General features: G+C 37.3%; 8 protein-coding genes across 13 annotated transcripts; 4 read left to right on the top strand and 4 right to left on the bottom strand.

Annotated features, from left to right (window-relative positions):
- The first annotated feature begins 24 nt into the window (after nucleotides 1-24).
- LOC132194234 (interleukin enhancer-binding factor 2 homolog) lies at nucleotides 25-3,343 on the top strand. The gene is made up of 8 exons (XM_059615391.1): nucleotides 25-410; nucleotides 479-607; nucleotides 669-837; nucleotides 921-1,083; nucleotides 1,142-1,262; nucleotides 1,500-1,611; nucleotides 2,066-2,221; nucleotides 2,278-3,343. The coding sequence occupies exons 1-8, from the start codon at nucleotides 249-251 to the stop codon at nucleotides 2,433-2,435; spliced, it is 1,170 nt and encodes a 389-aa protein (XP_059471374.1). The 5' UTR covers nucleotides 25-248; the 3' UTR covers nucleotides 2,436-3,343.
- A 139-nt stretch (nucleotides 3,344-3,482) lies between these two features.
- On the top strand, nucleotides 3,483-6,500 carry LOC132194073 (uncharacterized). 2 transcript variants are annotated; one of them, XM_059615136.1, is made up of 5 exons: nucleotides 3,483-3,672; nucleotides 3,740-4,074; nucleotides 4,267-4,448; nucleotides 4,573-4,697; nucleotides 4,975-6,500. In XM_059615136.1, the coding sequence occupies exons 2-5, from the start codon at nucleotides 3,789-3,791 to the stop codon at nucleotides 5,729-5,731; spliced, it is 1,350 nt and encodes a 449-aa protein (XP_059471119.1). In that variant the 5' UTR covers nucleotides 3,483-3,672; nucleotides 3,740-3,788; the 3' UTR covers nucleotides 5,732-6,500. The 2 variants fall into 2 exon arrangements, with proteins under 2 accessions (XP_059471119.1, XP_059471118.1); XM_059615135.1 differs by having other exon boundaries at nucleotides 3,483-3,684.
- On the bottom strand, nucleotides 5,890-8,568 carry LOC132194074 (WD repeat-containing protein 74). The gene is made up of 7 exons (XM_059615137.1): nucleotides 8,331-8,568; nucleotides 8,030-8,270; nucleotides 7,756-7,945; nucleotides 7,604-7,705; nucleotides 7,447-7,544; nucleotides 7,194-7,389; nucleotides 5,890-7,141 (listed from the first exon to the last, which is right to left on the bottom strand). The coding sequence occupies exons 1-7, from the start codon at nucleotides 8,395-8,397 to the stop codon at nucleotides 6,899-6,901; spliced, it is 1,137 nt and encodes a 378-aa protein (XP_059471120.1). The 5' UTR covers nucleotides 8,398-8,568; the 3' UTR covers nucleotides 5,890-6,898.
- Nucleotides 8,569-8,660: 92 nt separating this feature from the next.
- Nucleotides 8,661-10,201, top strand: LOC132194076 (probable E3 SUMO-protein ligase RNF212). The gene is made up of 2 exons (XM_059615139.1): nucleotides 8,661-8,802; nucleotides 9,269-10,201. The coding sequence occupies exon 2, from the start codon at nucleotides 9,274-9,276 to the stop codon at nucleotides 10,015-10,017; it is 744 nt and encodes a 247-aa protein (XP_059471122.1). The 5' UTR covers nucleotides 8,661-8,802; nucleotides 9,269-9,273; the 3' UTR covers nucleotides 10,018-10,201.
- Nucleotides 10,202-10,628: 427 nt separating this feature from the next.
- On the top strand, nucleotides 10,629-12,706 carry LOC132194075 (hsp90 co-chaperone Cdc37). The gene is made up of 3 exons (XM_059615138.1): nucleotides 10,629-10,874; nucleotides 11,303-11,381; nucleotides 11,594-12,706. Exon 3 carries the CDS (start codon nucleotides 11,598-11,600, stop codon nucleotides 12,672-12,674), a length of 1,077 nt encoding a protein of 358 aa, XP_059471121.1. The 5' UTR covers nucleotides 10,629-10,874; nucleotides 11,303-11,381; nucleotides 11,594-11,597; the 3' UTR covers nucleotides 12,675-12,706.
- A 227-nt stretch (nucleotides 12,707-12,933) lies between these two features.
- Nucleotides 12,934-15,051, bottom strand: LOC132194072 (DNA methyltransferase 1-associated protein 1). The gene is made up of 8 exons (XM_059615134.1): nucleotides 14,923-15,051; nucleotides 14,475-14,707; nucleotides 14,251-14,417; nucleotides 13,971-14,189; nucleotides 13,812-13,919; nucleotides 13,546-13,740; nucleotides 13,195-13,494; nucleotides 12,934-13,142 (listed from the first exon to the last, which is right to left on the bottom strand). Exons 2-8 carry the CDS (start codon nucleotides 14,689-14,691, stop codon nucleotides 12,987-12,989), a joined length of 1,362 nt encoding a protein of 453 aa, XP_059471117.1. The 5' UTR covers nucleotides 14,692-14,707; nucleotides 14,923-15,051; the 3' UTR covers nucleotides 12,934-12,986.
- A 381-nt stretch (nucleotides 15,052-15,432) lies between these two features.
- Nucleotides 15,433-18,680, bottom strand: LOC132194127 (SET and MYND domain-containing protein 4-like). 2 transcript variants are annotated; one of them, XM_059615222.1, is made up of 9 exons: nucleotides 18,482-18,680; nucleotides 18,342-18,395; nucleotides 17,732-18,018; nucleotides 17,503-17,674; nucleotides 17,181-17,424; nucleotides 17,010-17,131; nucleotides 16,583-16,957; nucleotides 16,153-16,523; nucleotides 15,433-16,088 (listed from the first exon to the last, which is right to left on the bottom strand). In XM_059615222.1, the coding sequence occupies exons 2-9, from the start codon at nucleotides 18,342-18,344 to the stop codon at nucleotides 15,680-15,682; spliced, it is 1,983 nt and encodes a 660-aa protein (XP_059471205.1). In that variant the 5' UTR covers nucleotides 18,345-18,395; nucleotides 18,482-18,680; the 3' UTR covers nucleotides 15,433-15,679. The 2 variants fall into 2 exon arrangements, with proteins under 2 accessions (XP_059471205.1, XP_059471204.1); XM_059615221.1 differs by having other exon boundaries at nucleotides 18,342-18,680.
- Nucleotides 18,681-19,349: 669 nt separating this feature from the next.
- Nucleotides 19,350-22,961, bottom strand: LOC132194129 (SET and MYND domain-containing protein 4-like). Of its 4 annotated transcripts, none has more exons than XM_059615223.1 (9): nucleotides 22,698-22,961; nucleotides 22,416-22,537; nucleotides 21,905-22,194; nucleotides 21,661-21,832; nucleotides 21,356-21,596; nucleotides 21,166-21,287; nucleotides 20,729-21,103; nucleotides 20,294-20,664; nucleotides 19,350-20,230 (listed from the first exon to the last, which is right to left on the bottom strand). In XM_059615223.1, the coding sequence occupies exons 2-9, from the start codon at nucleotides 22,416-22,418 to the stop codon at nucleotides 19,825-19,827; spliced, it is 1,980 nt and encodes a 659-aa protein (XP_059471206.1). In that variant the 5' UTR covers nucleotides 22,419-22,537; nucleotides 22,698-22,961; the 3' UTR covers nucleotides 19,350-19,824. The 4 variants fall into 4 exon arrangements, with proteins under 4 accessions (XP_059471206.1, XP_059471207.1, XP_059471208.1 ...); XM_059615224.1 differs by having other exon boundaries at nucleotides 22,416-22,534; XM_059615225.1 differs by having other exon boundaries at nucleotides 22,416-22,512.
- Between the last annotated feature and the right edge of the window lie 169 nt (nucleotides 22,962-23,130).

Here is a 23,130-nt window from a genome sequence, read left to right as displayed (position 1 = left end):
TGTCAGCCTGCTTACTACAAAAATGGTAGCTCATCGATCATGATAGTTAGAGCCAATCCGAATCGCTAAATCGCTAGTTGTGTGTACTCTTGTCCACTCTTGTCTTTACGTTTTACCAGCGTTTTACTCGCAGCAAAAGAAACACAATCACACAAATAACTTTGTCGGTGTTTCCTTGCTATCCCTATTCGAAATTTCGTATAGGAACACAAATTTGAGCAGGGAGCTTCCGTTAAGTCTGCAGGAAAATGCGTGGCCGCGGTCGCGGAATGGGTCGCGGAGGCCTCCTCCGCCGGGGACCGGTCAAGTTTAGCAACCCTTTTGTTCCCCGATTTCCATTCGATCTTCTGTTGTGTGAATCAGCCTTCCCAAGGGTCACTCCACCCTTAGATGAAACCGCCCTGACAGAGGTGATTTAAATTTTTTAAAGTATGTATTTTATAAATTAAGATCTAATTTTTATGTTTCTCTTGCACAGGCTCTGCTAAAGAAAAGCACTGATCTCACTCCATCAACGCAGGACCAAACAGCCGTCCTAAACTTGGTCACCAAACTGCAAGCCGTTCTTGATGCTATTGTTGTCACCCCTGGCACCTTGGAAGCATGCGTAAGCCTTAAAAAAAAATCGACGAACTTTAAACCTCATTATTGGCAAATAATTATTTCAGCAACTCGCAGAAGTGCGTCAAGTTGGGTCTTTCAAAAAGGGTACTATGATGATAGGCACCCCTGTTGCAGACATGGTTGTCATTCTAAAAACGCTGCCAACTAGAGAGTCAGTGGAAGCTTTGGCTGCGAAGGTTGTTGAGGATCTCAAGGCTCAGGAGCCAGTTGAAGGTGCAGTGCAGTTGAAATATTGAAATTGCATTATTTCATAATTGCTAAAAGAAATAATAATAATTTTTTTTATTTAATTTCAGTTCTTAGTTGCTTAATAACAGAGGCTGGGTTTGACATCAGCAACACCGAAGTTAATGTGCACATATTAATTACGACAATACCACCAAACCTCCGCAAGCTGAACCCTGAGCTTCACATGGATCCTAAAGTTTTGTGCAGAAACCTTGCAGCTATAAGACACATGTAACAATACTTTTACTCATCAATTTACTTTTTAATACTTTTCCTGTTTATAATGAAGACGATGGTTTGAAGACAATGTGCACCACTCATCAGTCAAAGTTTTAATAAGAGTTCTTCGTGACATGCGATCAAGATTTGAAGGACTATCGTCCCTCACCCCCTGGATGATCGATCTCTTAGTAAGCATTTCAAAGCATTTTCTATTAGATTTACGTTCTTAAGATGTTAGGTGCAAACTGCACTGGAAAGCCAGAAAATAATTTTGTTCCAAATTATAAAAGTTTTTCTAAATCCCCATTTGGCAATTTTTAAAAACCTTTTTACATTTATTTTGTCCTCTGAAAATCTACATTATTGGTATAAAAAAAAAATCAATTTTACCAAATTTTAGTTTTTTATTTTTCTTTCGGTTCCAGGCCCATTACTCTGTAATGTACAATCCAAGTCGTCAAGCCTTACCTATCAACATTGCATTCAAGAGAGTTTTGCAACTTTTGGCTGGTGGTCTATTCTTACCAGGTTCAGCAGGTAATTAAATAATTATGCACTAGCGTAACCTCACTCCTGCTAACTTAATTAATAATGCGAGAGATTCTATAGAGCCCTCTAGGTACAAAAGATATCCCGGGATAAATGCAAAGGGTTAAAATTTATCCCACTGTTGGCGCTGTCCCGGCATATATATTTACAATCCTGCCTTCAATTTTTTTGGTCCCCAAGTCATTCCAGATAACTTTTTAACCGCATAATGGTATAAAAATTGAACCCGTGCTATAATCAAATCAGTTGGTTATTAAAAGATTGTCAACATGCTTGCGAACTTTTTTAAATTTTTGCCAATTGCAAGGATAAAAAAAATTGTGTTTGAAATTGTGTATCCAAATATTGTGAGGATCATGAAAATGAGGCTTAAATTAAAAACCAAAGCTTAAGGGCTTACGTTTGCCTCGTTGTTAATAATGTCTAACATAAAATTTGTCAGGGATTCCTGATCCTTGTGAAGGAGGCACTGTGAGGGTTCACACAGCACTCACCTTGGAGCAGCAAGATATTTTATGTTTGACGTGTCAGACTTTAATGCGAATACTGCAACATGGTGGCTACAAAGTCATTCTTGGCTTAGAAACATTGAAAAAAGGTGCTTTTTAGACTGATTTTTTTTACTCTTTGTTTAATGTTCTAAATTCCCTTTAGACATTCTCGTTGAGCCTACAACGTGGAATGGCATAACTGTGACGCCCCTGAACATGTGCTATGAGAAGCCACCTGAGAAGAAAGAGGACGATGAATGCACTGAAGATATGGAAGCTGAAAATGCATATGAAGAGATGGAAACTGCTGATCAAGCATAAAACGATAAATTTGCCCTCTGCGCATGAGTCTAGTAAAAATAGGCAAAAACTTCAATTCACTTCAAGTAAACAGTAATTAAAATTTTTATAGTTTGCGCCGACCATGCATTCGAGTATGGGGGCCAGGGCGGCCACAAGTTCATCATCATGCATACCGTTTTAGAAATTTTGGTGCATAATTTTCAAAAGTTAAAATTAATCCATGGGAATTTCAAACACAATTTATTAGTTCTTATTTTGAAATTCCATTTAAGTGTGTGAGCGCTTGTGTGATTTTAGCACCTTGAAGGGGGCATTCAATATCTTCAAAAAGTTTTGTAAGTTGTATTGTATGTAGCTTTATAAGTTATGCATTATGAAATTTTAAGAAACTCCTTTTAATAGCACTACAATAAAAAAAAGAAACCTCCCTCAGCATTGGTCAAGAAATTGTGTTTAAAAAATTTAAAAAAGCATTTTTTAGGAGAATGCTTGAACGAAGTAAAATAATATGTAAAATTACAATTCATTTCAAAATTTGTTCTTTTGTGAGGAAAAAATTGTTAAAAAATTAAGACAGTAAAAAACAATAATTTGCTTCACAGAAAAGAAAAATTAGTTAATGTATCTTGCAGAAAAAAAAAACAGAATGTGCTTGAACATTTCATCTCTGTCAATTCATGGCAAAATCATTTCAGTTCCCTGCCCAGGAAAAACCCTTACTCTTAAAATGTATTATAATTTTTGCTTTCACATTGAATTTTCAAACCTTAAAAATATTAATGTATATCAGAAAAATGTAAGAAGTTTGGTAATCTAATATTTAATTTAACTCTAATTATTCAGTCACATTTTCTTAAAATTTTGAATGTTAGAAATTGAAAATTGTAATCAACAAAAGTTTTGTGAGGGACATTAAAAAAAATGAATAGAATAATGATTATTTTTTTTTTTTTAGTTCCTACCACGTGCACAGCACACAATCATGTAGTTCTGAACCCTCCTCCACTTGACTTGACTCCACTGATTACCCCCTCCACTGACTGTATTTATTATGATTATGTCATACAAAACAGCGAGCCGCTGCGCTGAAAAGCCAAGGCATTAAAAGAGTAATAGTGAAATGTATTTCGACATCGGAGTCTGACTGTATCCCTGAAAAACATATGCATGTCCCGAAGCGGACGCATTTTTACCAGCCCCTAGGTCATACATCAGCATCCCTGATCGTGCCTCCAGTCTCCGCAGGCATCAAGAAGTACGGTGGAAAGTGAGAATATTGTTCACATATATCTCAACGAGTCTCCTTATATGGCCTGTTTTAGAAAACGACACTGCTAGTCTGCTGCTGTGGCGAAATTATAGGATCAAACTATGGAAGAGGCCGCGATCGGACCAAAAAATGCGGTAGACTTGTCGGCATTGCAAATTGAGGCCGGGGTGCCTGTCGACGAGGAGCTCGCGCCCTGCCCCAACTGCGGGAGAACCTTTGTGCAGTCGTCCCTTGTGCGGCACATCGCCGTCTGCTCAAGGTCCTTGTCTTCCCGCAGAGGCAAATTCGATTCTTCCAAACAACGCATCCAAGGCACCGAGCTCGAGCAGTATTTACCACCGCCCGTCAAAAACAGACCTCGAAGTCGATCAGTTCCAGCCGTTTCGGGTATAAATTTTACTATACATACACACATACACTTTAAAAAAAAATATTATCATATGTTAATTTAAGTATATGCACGGTCATTAAATATCTAATAATATGGCAAAATAACAAAATCAATAGTTTAATTCATGTATAATAAATTATCTTCTTTTATTGAAATTTATTAATAAGCATAAATGAAATAATTTTCAGGTGGACCTAGGAAATCTCTAATACCTCAGCAGGCAGTTCACAAAAAATGTGAGCACTGCGGGCGCAGTTTTGGCGACAAAGCGATCGACAGACATCAAGAATGGTGCAAAAAGCAACAAACCCTGCTGAAGCAGCCAGCAATTTCTTCTCCAGCTTATGCTCGGATGCAAGCTCGAACACAGGCAAATATAAAATAGAATTATTTTATCCTGTTGTTTTTTTAGTTGCTTCTTGTAACAAAAATTTTTAGTCAATTCCAAATTTATTTATGTATTAATCATTAATCAAACTTTTCTATATACACAGTACAAGGCACCACTAGCCAAAACTATGCGTTCAAGAACTAGAGAAAAATACTCTCCGAGTTCAACAAAAGAAACAAGCAAAACTGCAACGCCAAGGAGCTCTGTGTCGCATCCTCCAAATAAAACGTAAGTGGGAATTTGTATTATGCATTCTAATGGAATTGTTCATGAAGTTGTTAATTAAAGGCAACCGAAGGCAACAATAATTTTAATTAATTAATTGGTTTCTGCTGTAGCGCTTAAGTTTGCACACAAAGGCGTCAAAGTAGTTGATCCCCCAACTGCAACTGTTATTTGTTGAGAAAATAAAATAAAATTAGATCTGTGAAAACCTATAAAGAAACACCCAATATACAATGAATTTAAGGAGCCCCTGGAATTTATTAATTTTCTTTTTCACCAGCGCATCTATCAAGGATACCTATCATGATGTATTTCGTTCTGCTGAGAGGCAGATGCAGGAGTTGTTGGGGTCACCTCTGCCATCAAGGAAATCACAGCCTTACGTTATTCAACAGAAAGCAGACATAGAGCTCAACCTTGACGAAAGTTTTATCAAGGCAGAATTGAGGTCACCGAACAGCCGCAAGATACACGAGGAAGATGACAGTTCGATAGAAGATGCTCTCAACGAAATCTCCCACCAGGACAGCTTCAGCTCCATAGAAATTTTCAAGGATGAGCCGCTGGATGTAGACCAAGTAGAAGCCGAAGAAACGGAAATCAGGGAATGCAGCTCTAAGAATTCTGACGATGACGACGTGATAAAAGAGGCATTACAAAGTATTAAAAAAGGCTTTGATGAAGCATTTCAGGAGCAGGAAGTACAAATCAAGGAGACGTTTACAGAAGAGAGTGTGCTGAACCATCTGAAGGCAACCCTGGATGGAACGCTTGACAACTGTCCACTGACTGAGTCGCTCAACTATCTGGATGCCGCACTGTCTCTTTTTCAATTGGACGACATCCCGATGCGTCCGTCCAATGCTCCGAGGTCAAGGGCATCAACCAAGCGTAGGCAGTACTCTGTGGCATCACCCTTGACGCTGCTTAAGCCGGACCCAGAAGTTAAACAGCAGCTATGCTCCACATGCGGAACTGCCTTCCCAATGTCTACAGCCAATTTCTGCTGCCTTTGTGGAACCAGACGGTCTGATTAAATTTTTTACACGAAGGAATATCATAGATGAATCAACTACTTTTTTGCTGCTGAAAATAAGGTTTGCAACTACATATTTAGTCATATATATCAAAACTGGAAATTTTTAAGGCATTTACTGAAAAGTCTAATTTTTAGTATATTTAAAAGTGAATGAAATCCATGTTGAAAAATTATTTTAATTGAGAATAATAAAAGAGGTGCATTTACATTTTATGAAAAAAATCTCACGAGGCCCCGTTAACAGTATATCAATTGATGTACCAATAATATAAATGAGGTTTATGAAGTAGTGATGTTATTTGTTTTGTACAAGATTTGTCGCCACAAATTATTTCATCATTTTTTTAGTTTCTGTGTGTCAAATTTTTGAATAGTTTACCGAAGAGGAAGTCGGATCGTTACCATATTATGGTCTAGTGATATAAGCGACCAAGCAATATTAATCGTGAAAAAAGATTACCATGTGACATAGCTGTAGAAAAATGCAGCTAGTGGTAAAAACAAAATACATTTTTGTAACTTCAAATTTAATTGAGCTATTGCCAATTAAAGACGAACAGTTTTGAAATGACCATGTAGGATTAGTATTATATGTGTGCTAATAATAATGGGACAAAAATGTACTAATTCATGTGATTATTAACTGCAAAATTGACAATAGTTAATTGGTTTTTATACAAAATGTTCTTAAATAACAGTCCCCTAATTTGTGATCACTAACTTTACATGTATTTGATACAAAAATAAAATAACTGATTTATTTCCTAGCCTTTTTCTTATTTACACCAATTTACGCTACTCTTTTGTTCATTTGATTTTACCACATGATCATCACGAAAGAAGAAATTTCTAGTTCATGCTATCATGATTCTCATTTTTATTTTCCATGGAAGAGATAAAAAATAATCCAAAAATGCATCCAAACTTAACTTGTGATATTTTTAAAGGTTTATCAGAATTGCTCAATTTTAGTCTTGAATCAACACAAGTAATTTTTTCACTTTACGCATGTTATGGAACTCTAGGTCTAAGTCAAAAATTGCATCACTGTGACACAAGTGTGATCAAAAGAAAAGGCACTTATGAGTGATGAGTCTGAAAGGTACAAAAAGTTTGGTAGAATTTACATTTTTTTTTTATTATCGAAAGCCTTAAAAAAAGATTTTTAAACCTTTATTTTCTTCTTCTTGGGTGTGTCTATATCTGTAATAATGATCTTACTCTTCTTTGATTTAGTAATTTCAACCTGTTCAGCAGATTCCATTTTACTGAAGATTTCATCCATCTCGGTTTCTTCGAAACCGACCTCTTCGATATTGTCATCCGCCACTTCAGGTTCCTCCACCTTTTTGTTGAATTCAAAATCCGCTTTCACAAGGAGCGAACTTAACTTGGACTTCAAATATTCCTGAGGAAAGAGAGTTAAAATTTTTTGTTTTTTTATATTTATGAATCATTACCGATTTGATTAGCTGCCTGGATGTCCCATTGTGCACTCGGAAGTGCCTATCCAAACTAACGCTAAAGACGTGATCGTTGGCACAGACAATTTCTCTGATGCTTCCCTTTGCACCTTTGTAGTGTCCAGCAATTAGTCCTTTGTGCCGGAAGTCCACTTTGTAAAGCTGTCCAGTGCCAGTACCTACCACAGCATGGCTGGGGAAAATATTTTTGTAAATATTAGCATTAAAAGACGAATGCTTTAAATTTTACTTTTCCGAGGGACCGAAAGCAATAGCGGTCAAAGCTTTTTCTGGAAATTCCATGTTGAACACTGGTCTTCGCTGAGCTTTTGGATCATAAATTCTAACCTACTCAACACAGAAGCATGAATAAGTAAAGTAAATAAAATCATTAAATAAGTATTTACATTTCCATGCCTTGTCGATACGATTATTTTCTCACTGAGCGGGATAAATGCAATGTCTGAAATCCAAACTGGCACTTCAAGCTCGAGCCAATTGTGAGCCACCTAAAACTTGGCATCAATAAAGAACATAAAAAGTTAAAACATCTTATTACATTTTTTGCTTTGAAAGTTGATTTCAAACCAGCGCTAATGCTCCAAAGTTTGAGATCGTTTTTTGGTCCACCAGTAGCAATTATGTCTCCGTTAACTCTCAATCTCTCCAAAACACCGCCAGATCCTACTTCACAGCCAGCATCTCCCCAGAGGCGCACAGTGCCAGAAGCGATGCCAGTCACATAGTTGCTAAAAAATAAAGTTCAAAATTATTTTAAGTAATTATATAATTCTCCTTTACGAATTATTAATATACTTGAAGATCTTTCTTACTTGCCACACTTTGCCAGACCAATGATGGGTCCTTCACTGCAGGCTTCATCCACAGTTTTCAGTCGACCTTTGGCAGGCGAGTAGATCTGCACAGTACCATCGGCGTGGCCTGTCAGCACCTGTGACTCCTCAGGATCAGCCCACGCCATTGCAGTGATTTCCTTTTCTTTTGAGAGGACGCGCAAGTCCTTTGGAACATTTTGCACAAGTGATCCTTCGGGACCACTGTATAAGCAAAGCCCTGAAAATTTCCAAAATATTGTTTCAGACGAAGTCATTTGTTTAAAACCACAATTAAAACCTTTGAGTATGCCAGTCTTGGCGCCGACGAACACGTTGAAATCCTCTGGCAGTAGAGGCACTGCCATTTGTGTGTTATAGTTTTCCGGGCTAACTTAAAATTGTCCTCTCAATTCGATAAATCAATTATAGCGATTTTACAATTAAAAGGTTCTTGCAATGAATTAAAACCGCACAAACCTATCGACAATAAGAACCCAACAAGGCAACGCATGCACGTGAGGAATAAAAAATGAAAACTGTTCGAAAACAATAACAATACTTGAACGACACCGTGCGGCTGATTTTGATACTAAAAATCTGATCGGCGGCATCGGCGCACTTTTGAGATGCGAATTGGAAGTGAGAAAAAGAAAACCCGCACTTCCATGCAAAAATTTGTAAACAAGTTGAAAAGGACCATTTCAATTAAAAAAACCTCTATTTTGCGTTTGCCGCGAGACTTCAGAAATCCATGAAAACATAATTCCCAGGTAAGTTTGCGTAAATACATAAAATATTTTAATATTTTCGCTTTTTTAAACTCGTTTACATAGCGCGCTAGCTAGGCGCGTGTTAAGTGACAATTTTACTGTCAAATTTTAATTTTGTTAATGTAAAATAAAATTTTCGTTTTTATAAACATTTCTAATTACAAAATGATTGTTTATGAATTTTCATTTTTTAATTCTGGTGGCATTTTAATATTTTTTGTTATTATATGTTTGAAAACTGCGTCTGTCTTTAATATGATTAAATATTCTGTGTACTAATGTCATGAATGAGTTTAAAGTTTAACCCCATATTATATATTGATTAAATTTTTTTATTGGACATTTTGAGCTAAAAATGACCAAATAACCAGCATATAACCATGAATTATAATTATATAAAATAGATACGCAGTACCAAAATACAAGTACATTATTGAATAGTTATATTAATTTTGTTTTTCCTTAGTTTTAATGGATTGGATCCATTGCAACGCATGCGGCGTCCAGCCCAGCAAGGACAAGAGCCGCAAATTCCAGTTGACCAGTTGTGGCCACATTTTCTGCAACCAATGCGCAGAACAAAACACCAACCCGGCGTGCAAAGTCTGCGGCACCAAGTGCACCATGATTCAACTGACGTCGCAAATGCCGCCAGAAATCCAGCACTACTTTTCCGACCCGGATGAAGTCATCAAGAAGGCTCTGCAGATCATGAGCTTCCAGAAGGGCCACAGACTTCGACTTGCCTCGCTTCGGTCGCAATCAAGTGTGACCCAAGCACAGCTAGCCGAGGAAGGCAAAAACCTGCGTGTCAAACTAGTCCAGCAGGCCAAGCAGATTGCCAAACTTGAGTCTAAACTGGCACAAATGAAACAAATGTTTGTGGTGATGTCCGGCATGCAGAACAGCAAGTCCGTCAAGTTCAACTCTCCGGTGGTCAAGACCCCAACCCTGCTGTCACCAGCACTTTCTGTTAGCTCGTCGATCCGTTCTGGGCAAACAGTCGTGCCGAACAACAACTCTTCTGCAGACCGGCGCTCACCCATGTATGTTTCACCGGAATTTCTGCAAAAAATGGGAGGAATGTCCAAGTCATCACCAGCTTATGCAAAATTGAGCAGTTCCCTTTCTGGTAGGCAAAAAAGCAGTCCAACAGAGAGAATGGCCAGCTACTTGTCCCAATGTACTTCCCACCAATTTAGAAGCAATAATTAAAGTTTAGAAGGAAATAACGCATAGAAAAATGTGACCATAATATGTTGCTTTTGTAATGAGAAATGCACACTGCCTAGCTGTAAATTTGCCTCAAAATGTGAATCTGTTCTTATATAATTTTCCAAAAGTGTAATACTTATAAATAAACTAATCCATTAAAATTAAAATGTACATACTGGCAATTGGTGACAATGACAATCTATGAAAAGAAAAACCGAATTTAAATAATGGTACTTAAATCATTTTTACTGTGCCTTTGTCCATTAAAAAAATGTGTACTTAAAAAATTGTTTTATTTGACATAAACAAACCAAATTCATACCAAGTAATTAATTTTTAATACCATTGGAGCTATTTTTTAATTTTCGTCATATTAAATGCGAGAGGCATGCACATAAGATAAAAATTATTCACGTTTCCTCTTCCCAAAAGGTTGACTCTTTGTCTGGTCATTTTTATCTTTCTTTGGCTCCCACAGTCCACTCCTCACAAATCTCTTTGCAGCACCAGAGTTCAATTTTGGCGCTGCCGCACGATCCTTCAGCTGCTTTGCTCTGTCCAAATGCTGCTTCACACGACCAAGTTCATTTTTCACAGCATGATTTGCAGCATCTCGTCCTTTTGTTTTCAAGTAAACCCAGAATAGTGAGTTGATTGCATAGGTTTTGAACATGTCGATCTGAGCCTTGTCGGCCGCGTCCAACGTTTTGTATTTTTCTTCTGCGACAGGAGAAGTTAGCATAGACAAAAGATCATCCACGGACTGTATTTTTTGGCCTAGGTTCTCAATGTTTTTCTGCAACTCTGGATTGTTTAGCTGGGAGAGACCTTCTCCAGGATTTGACGAGTCTGCCATGGTGAGGCTTTTTCAATTTCTTATGAACTGAAAAACAATAATTATATAGCTTTAATTTTAGTATTAGTTTTCAGTATAAGGACATAATATGATAAAATTTTATGCCAAAAAAAAAATGATGATTTTCTTGACATTTTTTTTTTATAAAATCGTGAGGTTAAAGATTCAGAGCAGGGGAAACCAGCAAAATGAAAATACATATCTAACATAACATATACATATTATAAGAAGAAATAAAAGGATAAGGAATGATTCGTATCACTAAAATCAATATGAATTCGGTGCAAAAATCACCTTTAAACCATAGTTTTCTTTTTCCTTCCTCACGTGCTTTTTGTTGTTGTTTATTGTCTTCTCTTCTAATTTTGTTGGACAACCTGCTCGGCTCCTTTTCCGGATTCTGACACGCCCACATTTAATTGTTTACAGAAATCGGATCGGAATCTGCTGAACTGATCTTAATCGCTTTTCTGTCACAAAAATAACCTTTTAAGCTCCAATTATAGAGGTAAGTGGTTCTGTATTTGGTTGAGAAAATTAGCATTTAAACTGAAAAAGTTTATATAAGTCGGCATAATATGTAACTTATTTTTAGTATGGCAGTTTCTTGATCTCACAAGTCGCACTGCAGTTTCCAGAAATTTCGAGAATGCATTTTTCTAATACATAACCATGCAAGAAATATTTTCAGTTAATTACAGCCTATCTTTATAATTTCAGAAAAATGGTGGACTATAGCAAGTGGAAAGATATTGAAATATCCGACGACGAAGATGACACTCACCCCAATATCGACACACCGTCTCTCTTCAAATGGCGACACGAAGCGAGAGTTCAGAGAATGGAAGAGGAGCGAAGAGAACAGGAACGGCTGGCCAAAGAAAAGGCAGAATTTGAGAAGAAGTTGAAGGTCGCTAAGGAAAACTCCAGTGCCTTTTCTCTGCAGCAGCTAGAGGCTGAACGCAAAAAGATCGAGGAAATGGAGTCCGAACTGAAAAAACAGGAAAAACTTCAGCCGTGGAACGTGGACACCATCAGTGCTGCTGGCTTCAGCAAGACGGTCATCAACAACCCTCCGCCACCTAAAGAGGAGGAACCGCTGACTGAAGAAGAACAGGCAAAGAAACTGAAGGAGTTTACTGTCAAAAACGAGAGCCTGCTAAAAAAATATGGTATGCTTCGACGTTTCGAAGACAGCAAAAAGTTATTGACAGACAACCCTCAGTTGGTTTGCGACGAAACCTCGCACTATCTGCTCATCTGGTGTATAAATCTGGAGATGGAGGAAAAGAGCAGTCTCATGGAACACGTAGCACATCAGTGTATTTGCATGCAGTTTATCCTGGAGCTGGCCAAGCACATGAAAGTCGACCCTAGAGCTTGTGTACCTGCATTTTACAGAAGAATGGAAAGCTGCGAGGCTGAGTATTTAGCCAGCTTCAATGACGAGTTGAACAGCCTGAAGGAGAGGATTCGTGTCCGGGCCAAGCAGAAGCTGCAACTGGCCATCGAGGAAATTGAGAAGGAGGAACGAGAAAAAAGACTTGGCCCCGGAGGACTTGATCCGGTTGAAGTGTTCGAGTCTCTGCCCAAGGAGTTGCAAGATTGTTTTGAAAACAAGGATATTCCGAAACTTCAGCAAATTTTGAGTACCATGCCTGAAGAGGATGCCCGATACCATCTCAAGAGATGCATCGACTCCGGAATGTGGATCCCTGACGGAAGGAAAAGGGAGGAGGAAGCAGGTGCAGTTGGAGGTGAAGAAGCTGCTGCATCAGGAGATGGTCCAGACGTTGATTAAATTAATCGAATAAAGTGTCATTTTCCTTAAAATTAAGATATGCTTCTTTTGCTGCCTAATTTCACAGTTCAAGCTTCTGCATGTTCAGCAGATTTTCGTGTAAAAAAATTCAATTGCTAGATATTTTTTTATGCAAGGATACAAACTATTTAAATTTGATGTTACTTATCTGTTATTTTTTTTCATTCTTAAATTATGGCATACAGAAGGGGGAACTGGATTGATAAATTTAATTAACCATTAATAAAAAATGTCAATATGCAAGTCCTTAAAACAAGTCTTTAATTTTTACCAACAAATGCCAATTAAAAATTATGTGGCTGGTGTAGTGACCATAGGAGTGCCTGGTGAACCAACAACATCTATTATTTCGCCCTTCTCCGTCTTGGTTGGGCTCTGCATAGCTTGTGGTGTCAGAGATGTCAAAATAGAAGTTGCATGTGAAGGAAGTGGAGGATGTTGAAGGGTCTGGAAGAGAGTTGCATTGTTTATATCAAACTACAAAAAGAACTATTCTTACTTTGCCAGGACAAAGGGCCTCGTATTGATGACGTAAAGTTTGCAGTTCGTACACGCAACTGGATAAAGCCGTCCTCAGTTCATGAAGGAGAACCATGTCACTGCGCAATTCATTGAAGTGCGTGCAGATTTCAAGTGTGGGCATCGGGTTCATTTCAATACCGAGTTCCTGCAACATCTGCTCGATAGCTTTGCTCTTTTTCTGTCCGACATTGGACGGCAGTTTCATCCTATGCGATCTTAAAGTCACTCCACTATTCTTAAAATCTGGGAATTTTATGCCAGTGAACTCCAAAGTAGGCTGAGAAATTACAAAATTAGGGATGAATTTTGGAGAAATTTTTAAACCTACCACTGCCTCTGGTTTTGGACGAGCTTGTTGCTGTGGCACTTTCTTCTTTTGAGCCTTTTTATCAAGTTTTCGAGCTTCCGCTTGGTTGTCGGCTGCTGTTATAAGCTTCTGCAAGTCCTGCGTCTTCTTTTCTCGTTCCTTCTTACGGACCTCTATCTTTTTCAACTCTGCTAAAAGCATCTGCTCTTCTTCAATCTGTGAAAATTAAAAATAATTTAGCAAACGTAAGTATTGGTCTACAATCGGCATTATCGGCAGTAAATTACCTCCTCAGGCTTCCTCTCAAAAAGCCTCTTCAACTGCTCCTTTCTACGCTTTTCATGTTCAGCATCAAATGAAAACACTTTAGGCTCATGTGTTGCTGTTGATTTGGCCTATGATTGAAAGTGTTGTAGAATTAAAATATTTTTAAATAAATTCAATACTTTTGTCAGAGTTCCACAAACTTCGTAATATCGAGACTTCATATCCTCTATAGTCCGATTGGGAAACTTTTCTTTGTCCCATCGATCATGAATGACTACAAATCGCAGGTCGAACCGCTGACCGAGGTCAAAAAGAAGGTCGGTTTCCTCTTTAGTCCACCCATCAGATGTCAAGTGCTGTTGATACTCAGCGTCTGTGTATGTTGGAATGGGAACTTTCTAAAATAATTTTTGCGTCAAAATTTTGGAGTTTGTGTAAATTAAGAGCTGGAATCCTTGCCTTATTGAATTGAGCAAAGGGATACTCTTTGCCTTCATCTGCTGCGCGTCGCCAATGGTGGAAAACTGCACCATCAGTCCTAGCAGGGTTGGTGAATGGCATCCACTTCCAAGGTCTCACCCTTCGCATGCCAAGCTTAGCCTTCAGCTGCTTATACCCTGTTCCAACTACAATTTATTCATTTTAATTTTTTATTCAATCCATTTTATTTCAGTGATTATAACCTGTGTCTGAGGGTATGAGAGGAGGCGCATCTTTGTTGTCGGTGTATAGAAGTGCATACAGCTCTCTGTGCATTCCCTCAGGTCTTTTGACGACTTCTCGCAAGGGTTTTTGCTTCTTCTTGGATTTCTCATTGTGGCCGAGTATGGACTCTTTAGTAACACCTTCTTGGGGCCCAGGAGCCTCATTTATGTCCAGAATATCTCTTATGTCAGCCATTTTTACTGATTTTTACCTTCATAAAATATTCAAGTGAGTTATTATTTTTTTGTTATAAAAAATATTTTTATGATACATTTACATAATAAAAAGACACAACAAAATATTCACATAAATATGATATGTATTATATAGCCGGTATGTATGTATTGACTATAAAATGAAAGTTGGGGATTCAGTGTACGCTAATATTGGTAAGAAAGACGTTCTCTTACAAATCAACACGCTAACCTTTTGTTGGAAAATTGAAAATAATGACCATCCGCGCCATGTATCCCTGTTCCTGTTGAGGTTGTTTTTTGTCGCCTAGCTTGGAGGCGGGGCCTCGGAAAGCGCAATGCTACCAACAAAACATGTACTTGCCAAGTGAGCAGTGGCGCGAAAGTGCAGTGCAACATTTGTATCATTCGTGAGTACGCAAAAGCGTTTAATGATAATTAATAGAATTATTAAATTACAAAATGGTTATCTCCGTAATCTTGATTATGCATCACCGAGCTGCCGCTGGATATTTTACAGTGGAAAAGGTTTTGTTATCAATGCAATAATCCGCAATAATCATCACAAGATGTACATTTTTAAATCGCGTAAAATATTAATATATAAGCTGCATAGAGAGCAACAGCTTATTGGTGAAATTTCTTACGCTTTTTGCTTATACATTATCCTCAAATACAAGCAATAATTTATAATTTGTGAACAAAACAAAAGGAATGGTGTAGTAACACACATGTATTATTTGAAACAAAATATATTTATTTTATTATAATGACAAAAATCAAAGCAATTAATTTTCCTTGTATTTCATTTGTATATATATTTCTCGAAATTATCAGTTTCAAGTATATAAATATTCTGATAATTCTGTTAAATAATTAATTTCCAGAATAATTTTGGTATTATTATTAAACCTCATAATTAATTTCAAATTGGATTCAATTAACTAGGCATTCAATTATTTATCATCTTCACTAAGTTAGGGCAGACCTTAGAATGAGCTTGGTATTCCCTGAATGTTGTTCAATCGTGTTTTTAAATCGCAGGGCGAGTAAGAAAAATTCTTTTTGCCATCAAAGATATCCTTTGAATCACCATAATAGAAATTGTTTCCCATGGCCCTGAAGTGATTTTTGATGCATTCTTGTAACATGAAGTACCACTGGGTCATGCGATGTTTCTTTGAATTGTGAAAGCCACGGAGCAAATCAATCATTTTAGGGAGAATCTTACTGTCAGCAGGAATACCAAACTGCAGGTAATACACTAGAGTGTTCCTTTCTGTCTCATCAAGAAGGTTGAAACCAGCCTCATTTATCATTAGAGGTACTTCAGCATCCGACATATTCAGTGAGGGCAAGTCGGGAAGTATGGGCCAATTCTGCTCACACGCCTGACACCTAGTATAATTTAAAGAAAATAACTTAATATTAAATCATAAATTGAACTTTTTCGAATCCGTACTTGCACTTGAAATCAAAGGACTTAAAAATTGCTCTACGCTGTTTCCTATCCAGGTTGCTGGCTGAAGCCAGAAAGCAATCGGTGAGCTCCTCTCCTTTTGAGATAGGTCTGCGCGCTCGATATACTAAAGTGCTCCCGTACCCCACTTGGATCATATTGGCATCACACGAGTGGCGCACAAGGGTGCTGGATAGGTACATTCCTGTACCAACCACAACTCTTGGAAGACCAAGCTTGCTATAATCAGTCTTGAAGTAGTAGATGGACTTTTGGTTCAGTCGCACAATCAGTATGATTTTCAATAAAAGGGAAGCCACTGGAATTCTTTCATCTTCAGGAATCCTGTGCAAGCCAGCCAATAGTAACGCCATCTGTTACATATAAACAATTTTTATTAATAATAATATAGATTCAAAAATTTTTAAATTACCCCAGAAAAGCATTTTTTCTCTTCCATAGTCAATTTTTCAAAGTTATCCTTCAGCGAAAGAATGCTCTCCAAGTTTATGATTTCTAATTTGCCATTAATAAACCCTTTGGTGCGTCCATCCGAGAGACATTCTACAGGGTCATTGTCTTGCAGGACAGCATTTTTTATGTTCTCAATTCCAAGGAATCCAACCATTCGCTGCAGGTCGCAGTTGAAATTCAATCTTCCTGGTTCAATAGTGGTACGACCCAGGTTTAAGGAGTCAAAGGCATTGTTCATGCTACCATATTCGTAACAACATCTGATGAAGAAGCAAGCATAATCATGGCCAGAGCTCCAATCAGAGTCTCGACACTCTTGGTCACAGTACATCACCTTTAAATGATCTCATTATTTGAAAAAAAATAAAACAAGGAAAATTATTTACGTAGCCACACTTGATGCATGGAATAAGAGTCAAGCATGATTTGAAGCATTTGCTGCAAAAATCCCAGCGAACTTCTTTAGCGGTAGAAGCAACAAAACACTTGTCGACAACCAGAACATCACCTGTTGTTATTTTAATTATTTTTTTTTTAATCATTTAATTTTTTTTTACCAATTTTTATGTCTCGATTTGCCACAAGGTGCCTTCCAAGGTCTTCATTGTATTCCAAATTCACAGCTTTGGAAAAACTTGGCACTTCAGAGTTAGCTCCATAGCTCAAAGTTGGTAGAGTCCATATGTGGGCTTCGGGCAGTTTGGTGCTAAAGGTTGATGGCTCGGAAGCTTTTTCAAAATCTTCCTTCGCTGCCTTAATCAACTGCTTGCTTATTGACTCAGGGTTGAATTTTTCTATGACCTATAAACCAATTTAATTTAAAAATTAAAATTAATCATTTGGCTTTTAAGTTAGGCTTATATAATTATATAGACATACATTGAAAGCTTCACGCAAAGAATTTGTGTGATCTTGTCCCAGGTATTTGAGGCATCTCACTTTCCTGATATACAATTTAGCCTTCAGCTGGTTGGGATAGTCGAGAGACAAGGCTCGATCAATATCTTTCAGACATTCCTTGAAAAGCTTCATCTCAAAAAGAGCAGCAGACCTAAAATAAAATTTTATTATATTAAAAAAGCAAAAATAAATTTGAAAAATTTATTGCCTGTTTCCATATGCCGTAGCAGCAATAGGCCCATCAATTGCAGCAGCTAAGCATTCAGTGTAAAGGAGTCGAGCCTTTTCAAATTCACCTCTCTTGTAACAGGAATTTCCTTTTGCTTTTATTTTCACACCCTCAGCATAGCCTCTTTCTTTAACCAGGGCTGGATTGTAGCCCGCATCACTGTCAATCATAGTCTTGATCATTAGATCGATCTTCTTCTTATCTTGCCGGTAAAAGGCTTCAACTGTAGCAAGGTGTTTTTCCAAGACAGATTTCATGTTGCGACTCTGTTAACGTTTGGGGAAAAAATTATTTTCAGTTGATATGTTGATTAAAAAAAAGATTTAAAAATTTATCAGATTATTTATGTAAAAAACAACGTATGAACACATTTATGCAAGATTTTTAAATGAATGAACTGACAGACCAATCAACCAATATTATGCATAGCATAAATAATGTAAAAAATCTCTATTTTTGTTTTATATTTAAATGAGAGTTACGGCCGGAGATACGTGAAATTTTAAATGTGTGTCTGTGCACATGCACGTCATGTAAATTTGTGCATTATTTACATTGAAAGATTAAATAATTCATAGAGTATTCATACCATCTCGTGTATGTATTCGCATTCGCCCCGTGCAGCGACGATTATAATTTATACCTAAAAAAGGCAGTTTTCTCAATTTTTCCTCAACAGAATCCCCTCATCTATAGTGTTTTCTCTGTCAGATGGAAAAAAATGCATACCAACGCGCAGACCTTGAGGATGGACAACAATTCATGCGGTGATGAATGAGAAAATAATAATGAAATATGAAATGAAAAAGTAGCTGCGGCGGAACTGCGCGGCCTGCGCTGTGCAGTGCCAGTGTGTGCGGCTATAGCGCTCATACACGAGACGAGAAGTTGCGCGCAAGACAGAACAGAATTGTACAACTCTGGACTAAATAAGTATGTAACATGTACATTTTATCAAATGAGAAGTTAGTGGATCCCAATGACCGTGTGGAATTGTGGACTTACTTAGAGTTGTAGAGTGGAACACATACATTCCTCCCACAGATATCTCCTTCACTTGACAGTGACAAGGACAAAGTATTGGGCGCGCCCAATCGTCACCAACCAACCCTCCATAAATAATACCGAATACGGAATGTGTCGATATTCAAATAAAATAAAATTAAAATTCGTACAGTTGTTTGAACATGATAAATTCCATATTGCGTAAATGAACATTCCAAAGATTCTTATTGTTTGTTAATACTATTTAAACTTCCACTTTTCTTTTCTTTTGCTCCAGACCTTTATTAATAAAAATGAAATGTGAAAATTACTAGATGATTGAATAAGAAGGGGAAACAGAAAACATCGATATTTACTTAAATTTTCTTCCTCCTATCCCAAATACACAACAATAAAAATAAAATATATTGATATCTCTGGTTGGAACTTCAATATAAAATTCCTCTTATAATTCATTATGGATTTTGATTAGGAATTAGGACAGAATTATATTAATAGACCCTTTTTAAATATCCTAATTTTTGAAATCAATTAAAAGATTGAGAATAGGGTAAATTAATTACACTTCTACCGCTGCATGCCGCACGTGAAGTTAAGAAAATAGTAAGTTATTGTGGATATAGTTATGAGCGCTTTATTTATTTCTTGAATTTTAATATACAAAATATTAACTTTCAAAATAAATGTTCACTTTTATTACAATGGAACAAAAATTATTTTTGCTGGTCACTTTTTTCTCACAGGGAGAAAATACATGTCTCTATATGATTTTTTTAATTAATTCCAGAAAATTTAAGCTGCAGCAAAATTTAATAATATAAAAATTATGAAATAATTATAACGGTTTTCAGATGCAAAAAGTTATCAAAACAAATTATTACATCATAGAACAGTTAATTCTATAGTGATTCATGGAAGCAGGTTTATCAATTTCATGTCGTTACCGTTGCGGAAAATTGTCCTATCTTGGGTGGGGCCCCACCCAACTATTGTTGTTTCTTATGGGAACGTGGTGGGGGACAATTTTCCGCGACAGTTAAGATGTGGTGATTGGATTTTGGGATGAATTAGAACGAGCTCGGTGCTTGCTGGATATTGCCACAGGTCTTTTTCAATTGTTCTTCGTTGTACACAAACTTTTTCTTTCCTTCAAAAATGTCCTTTGAATCACCATAGAAGAAGTTGTTGCCCTTGGCACGGAAGTGATTCTTGATGCTCTCTTGCATCATGAAGTACCACTTGGTCATGCGCTTGCTATTGCTCTCATGGAAACCCTTCAATAAAGCCATCAATTTGGGAAGCAGCAGACAATCAGAAGCAATGCCAAATTGCAAGAAGTAGACGAGCTTCTTTATCTCCACCTTGTTTGAAAAGTTGATTCCTGCTTGCCTCATTAGGAGAATTTCAACAGCATCCATTTTTGGCCCAGGCAGCATACTTAAAACTGGCCAATTCTGCACACACGCTTCGCAGCTAGAAAAAAAACGTAAAAGACATTAGCAAAAAATTCCAACACTTATTAGAAAAAAATCGTACTTGCACACAAAATTAGCTACGCGAAGCATCATTTGTCGTTGGGGCAATTCAAAGTTAGAGGCTGAAGTAAGGAAGCAGTCGGTCAACTGCTCGCCCTTAGCAATGGGTCTACGAGCTCGATAGACAAAAGAGCTGCCATATCCAATTTGAATCATGTTGGCATCGCAAGCGTGCCGGATGATGTTGCTTGGCAAGTGCAATCCTGACCCAACCACGACTCTGGGAAGTCCAACCTTGGTGTAATCAGTCTTAAAATAGTAGATTGGTTTGAAATTGCATTTAAGAATCAAGAAGAGCTTGAAGAAGAGTGCAGAAACGGAGAACATCTCTTCATCTGGAATCTTGTGCAAGCCAGCCAAGTTAAGTGCAGCCTGCAATTAACAAAATATATTTTAAATTTCGGAAATGAAAACAATTTTTGTTTTTGTATATTACAGTAGCAAAGGATCTCTTTTCCTGAGAGTCAATTTTGTCCAAGTTGTCCTTCATTGAGAGAATACTTTCCAAATTTAGGGTTTCCAATTTCCCATCCACAAATCCTTCAGTGCGCTTGTCAGAGAAAGATACGAGAGCCTTATCTTCCTTGACAGCATTTCTGATATTCTCAAGTCCGAGGAATCCAATCAATTTCTGCAAATTGCAGTTGAAAATCTTGCCCGATCCTATTTCAACGGTCGTCCTGCCCAGGTCCAAGGAGTCAAAAGCATTGTTCATGCTACCATAGTCATAGCAGCATTTTGTGAAATAGCATGCATATTCATGACCAGAGCTCCAGTCAACGTCTCGGCACTCTTCCCCGCAGTACATCACCTGTTGAGTTAGAAAAAATTTAATTTACGAACCGGTCACAAAAAATATCAAAAAATACTAACACATCCACACTTTGAGCAAGGAACCAGAGCCATGCTCGACCTGAAGCATCGGCTGCAGAAGTCCCAACGAACTTCACCAGCAAGAGAGGCCACCACACATTTGTCAACAACCAAAACGTCCCCTGAAACATAGAATAATAAATCAATTTAAATAATTAAATGTAAAAGTTGTAAATTTTATGTCAGTTACCAGTTTGAATGGCCTGGTTGGCAACAAGGTGTCTTCCAATGTCTTTGTTGTACTGAAGACTAACTGCGTTGGAGAAACTCGGCACTTCAGAATTAACTCCATAACTCAAATCAGGCAGTGCCCACAAGTGGGGTTCAGGCAATTTATTTTCATAGCTGGGTTCATCCTTATCAACTTCCGGCTTAGCTGCCTCAACAAGTTGTTTCTTCATTTCCAGAGGAAAGTCAGAATTCTCAATGACCTTTTAAAATTAAACCAAATAGTATGAATGTAAATTAAAACAAAGCTCTCAATAAAATACATACTTGGATTGCTTCTTGCAAAGCTGGCTCATGATCTTGGCCCAGGTATTTAAGGCACCTGGCTTTTCTGAGAAATAATTTCCATCTCAAATTTTCAGGGAAGCCACTGCGTAAGGCTCGATCAATATCTTTCATGCAGTCTTTGTACAGCTTCATATGAAATAAAGCTGCAGATCTAATAAAAAGTTAAAATTTTATTGTAACAGAAGCCATGTTAAATTAAACTGAAGTAAAATAAATAATATACCTGTTTCCATAAGACTGTGCGGCCAAAGGTCCGTCAATTACAGAAGCAAGGCATTGAGTGTAGAAGTGTCTAGCTTTGTCGTATTCTCCTCGTTCAAAAAAGTAATTTCCACTTATCTTCATTTTCAAACCCTCAGCATTGCCGAATTCTTTTGCCAGCGAGGGATTGTACTCCAAATCATTTTGCCTCATGGTTTGGTTCAATTGGTCAATTTTGACCTTGTCTAGCCTGTAAGAAGCTTTCACAACAGCAAGGTGCTTTGCCAAAATAGACATCACATTAGTTGAAGCCTGGAAAAGTGGAAAAGGAATACAAATTTTGTTAAATTTTAAAATTTAACTTTCCAAAAGCTATAATATTTTGTAAACAGTAATAAAATAATAAACTCAAATGCTCACAATCAGCAGCAAAAGAATCTCAATATTATAACACACCGGCCGTTAAGAAAAAATAAATTTGAAGGAAAATCAATTGAAGCAAAAATTAAATTAAATGAAAATGTTTTTCTTACCATCTTTGTTAGCGAATCTGTATTTGATTACAGATACGTAATTGCTAAGCAATGCACCACCACACCACACCACGTGCTTTTTCTCAATGTTCGATTCCTAGCACAGAAAAAGTATCAGCCTGCTGTAAATGCAAAATAATTGTTTCAGAAAGTGAAGTCCATAGATGTTATCCATATAAAATACGCTTCCTTATTATTTTTGACAAGAAAAAATAACAAATCTATGATCTATAAAATGTTGTATAGCTCAAAATCGATCAAATTATAAATGAAAATTCTCACCTTTTTTGGAGGCAGATATTTTGAAACGTTTTGTGAAATTCTAAGCTCAATCGCTAAAAGTTTCGTTTGCTGTTATGCGGCGTTTCATTCAGATTATATTTCAAACGCTCTGGATGAGAATGATGATCTCATGCAGAGGTGAAATAATGGGATTTTTCACCAAGAAAAAGAACAGACAACAAACCAACAGCAGCTAAAAAGTTCCTCTCCTCCAGGAGCGTTTCGCGTTTCTGTAATTTCTGTTTTCTGTTTCACCACCTCACCCTCACCAACAAGTTGTTGTGACTCACGTTTCACGTTGGGACAGCGGTGGGGCTTGTTTTGAACTGCGCTGAGCGCTCACATTGGCTGACAATTCTCACAAACAAGAAAAAATTTAACAGCGCATGAGTGCAGCTACTGCAAACTGCAGCTCTTGCAGAATGTAGAGCTT

This window comes from Neocloeon triangulifer, unplaced genomic scaffold, assembly GCF_031216515.1.
Source record: "Neocloeon triangulifer isolate White Clay Creek 2 clone unplaced genomic scaffold, ASM3121651v1 ptg000006l, whole genome shotgun sequence".
In the NCBI taxonomy this organism is placed as follows: domain Eukaryota; kingdom Metazoa; phylum Arthropoda; class Insecta; order Ephemeroptera; family Baetidae; genus Neocloeon; species Neocloeon triangulifer.
This window is presented reverse-complemented; position numbering and strand designations above follow the sequence as displayed.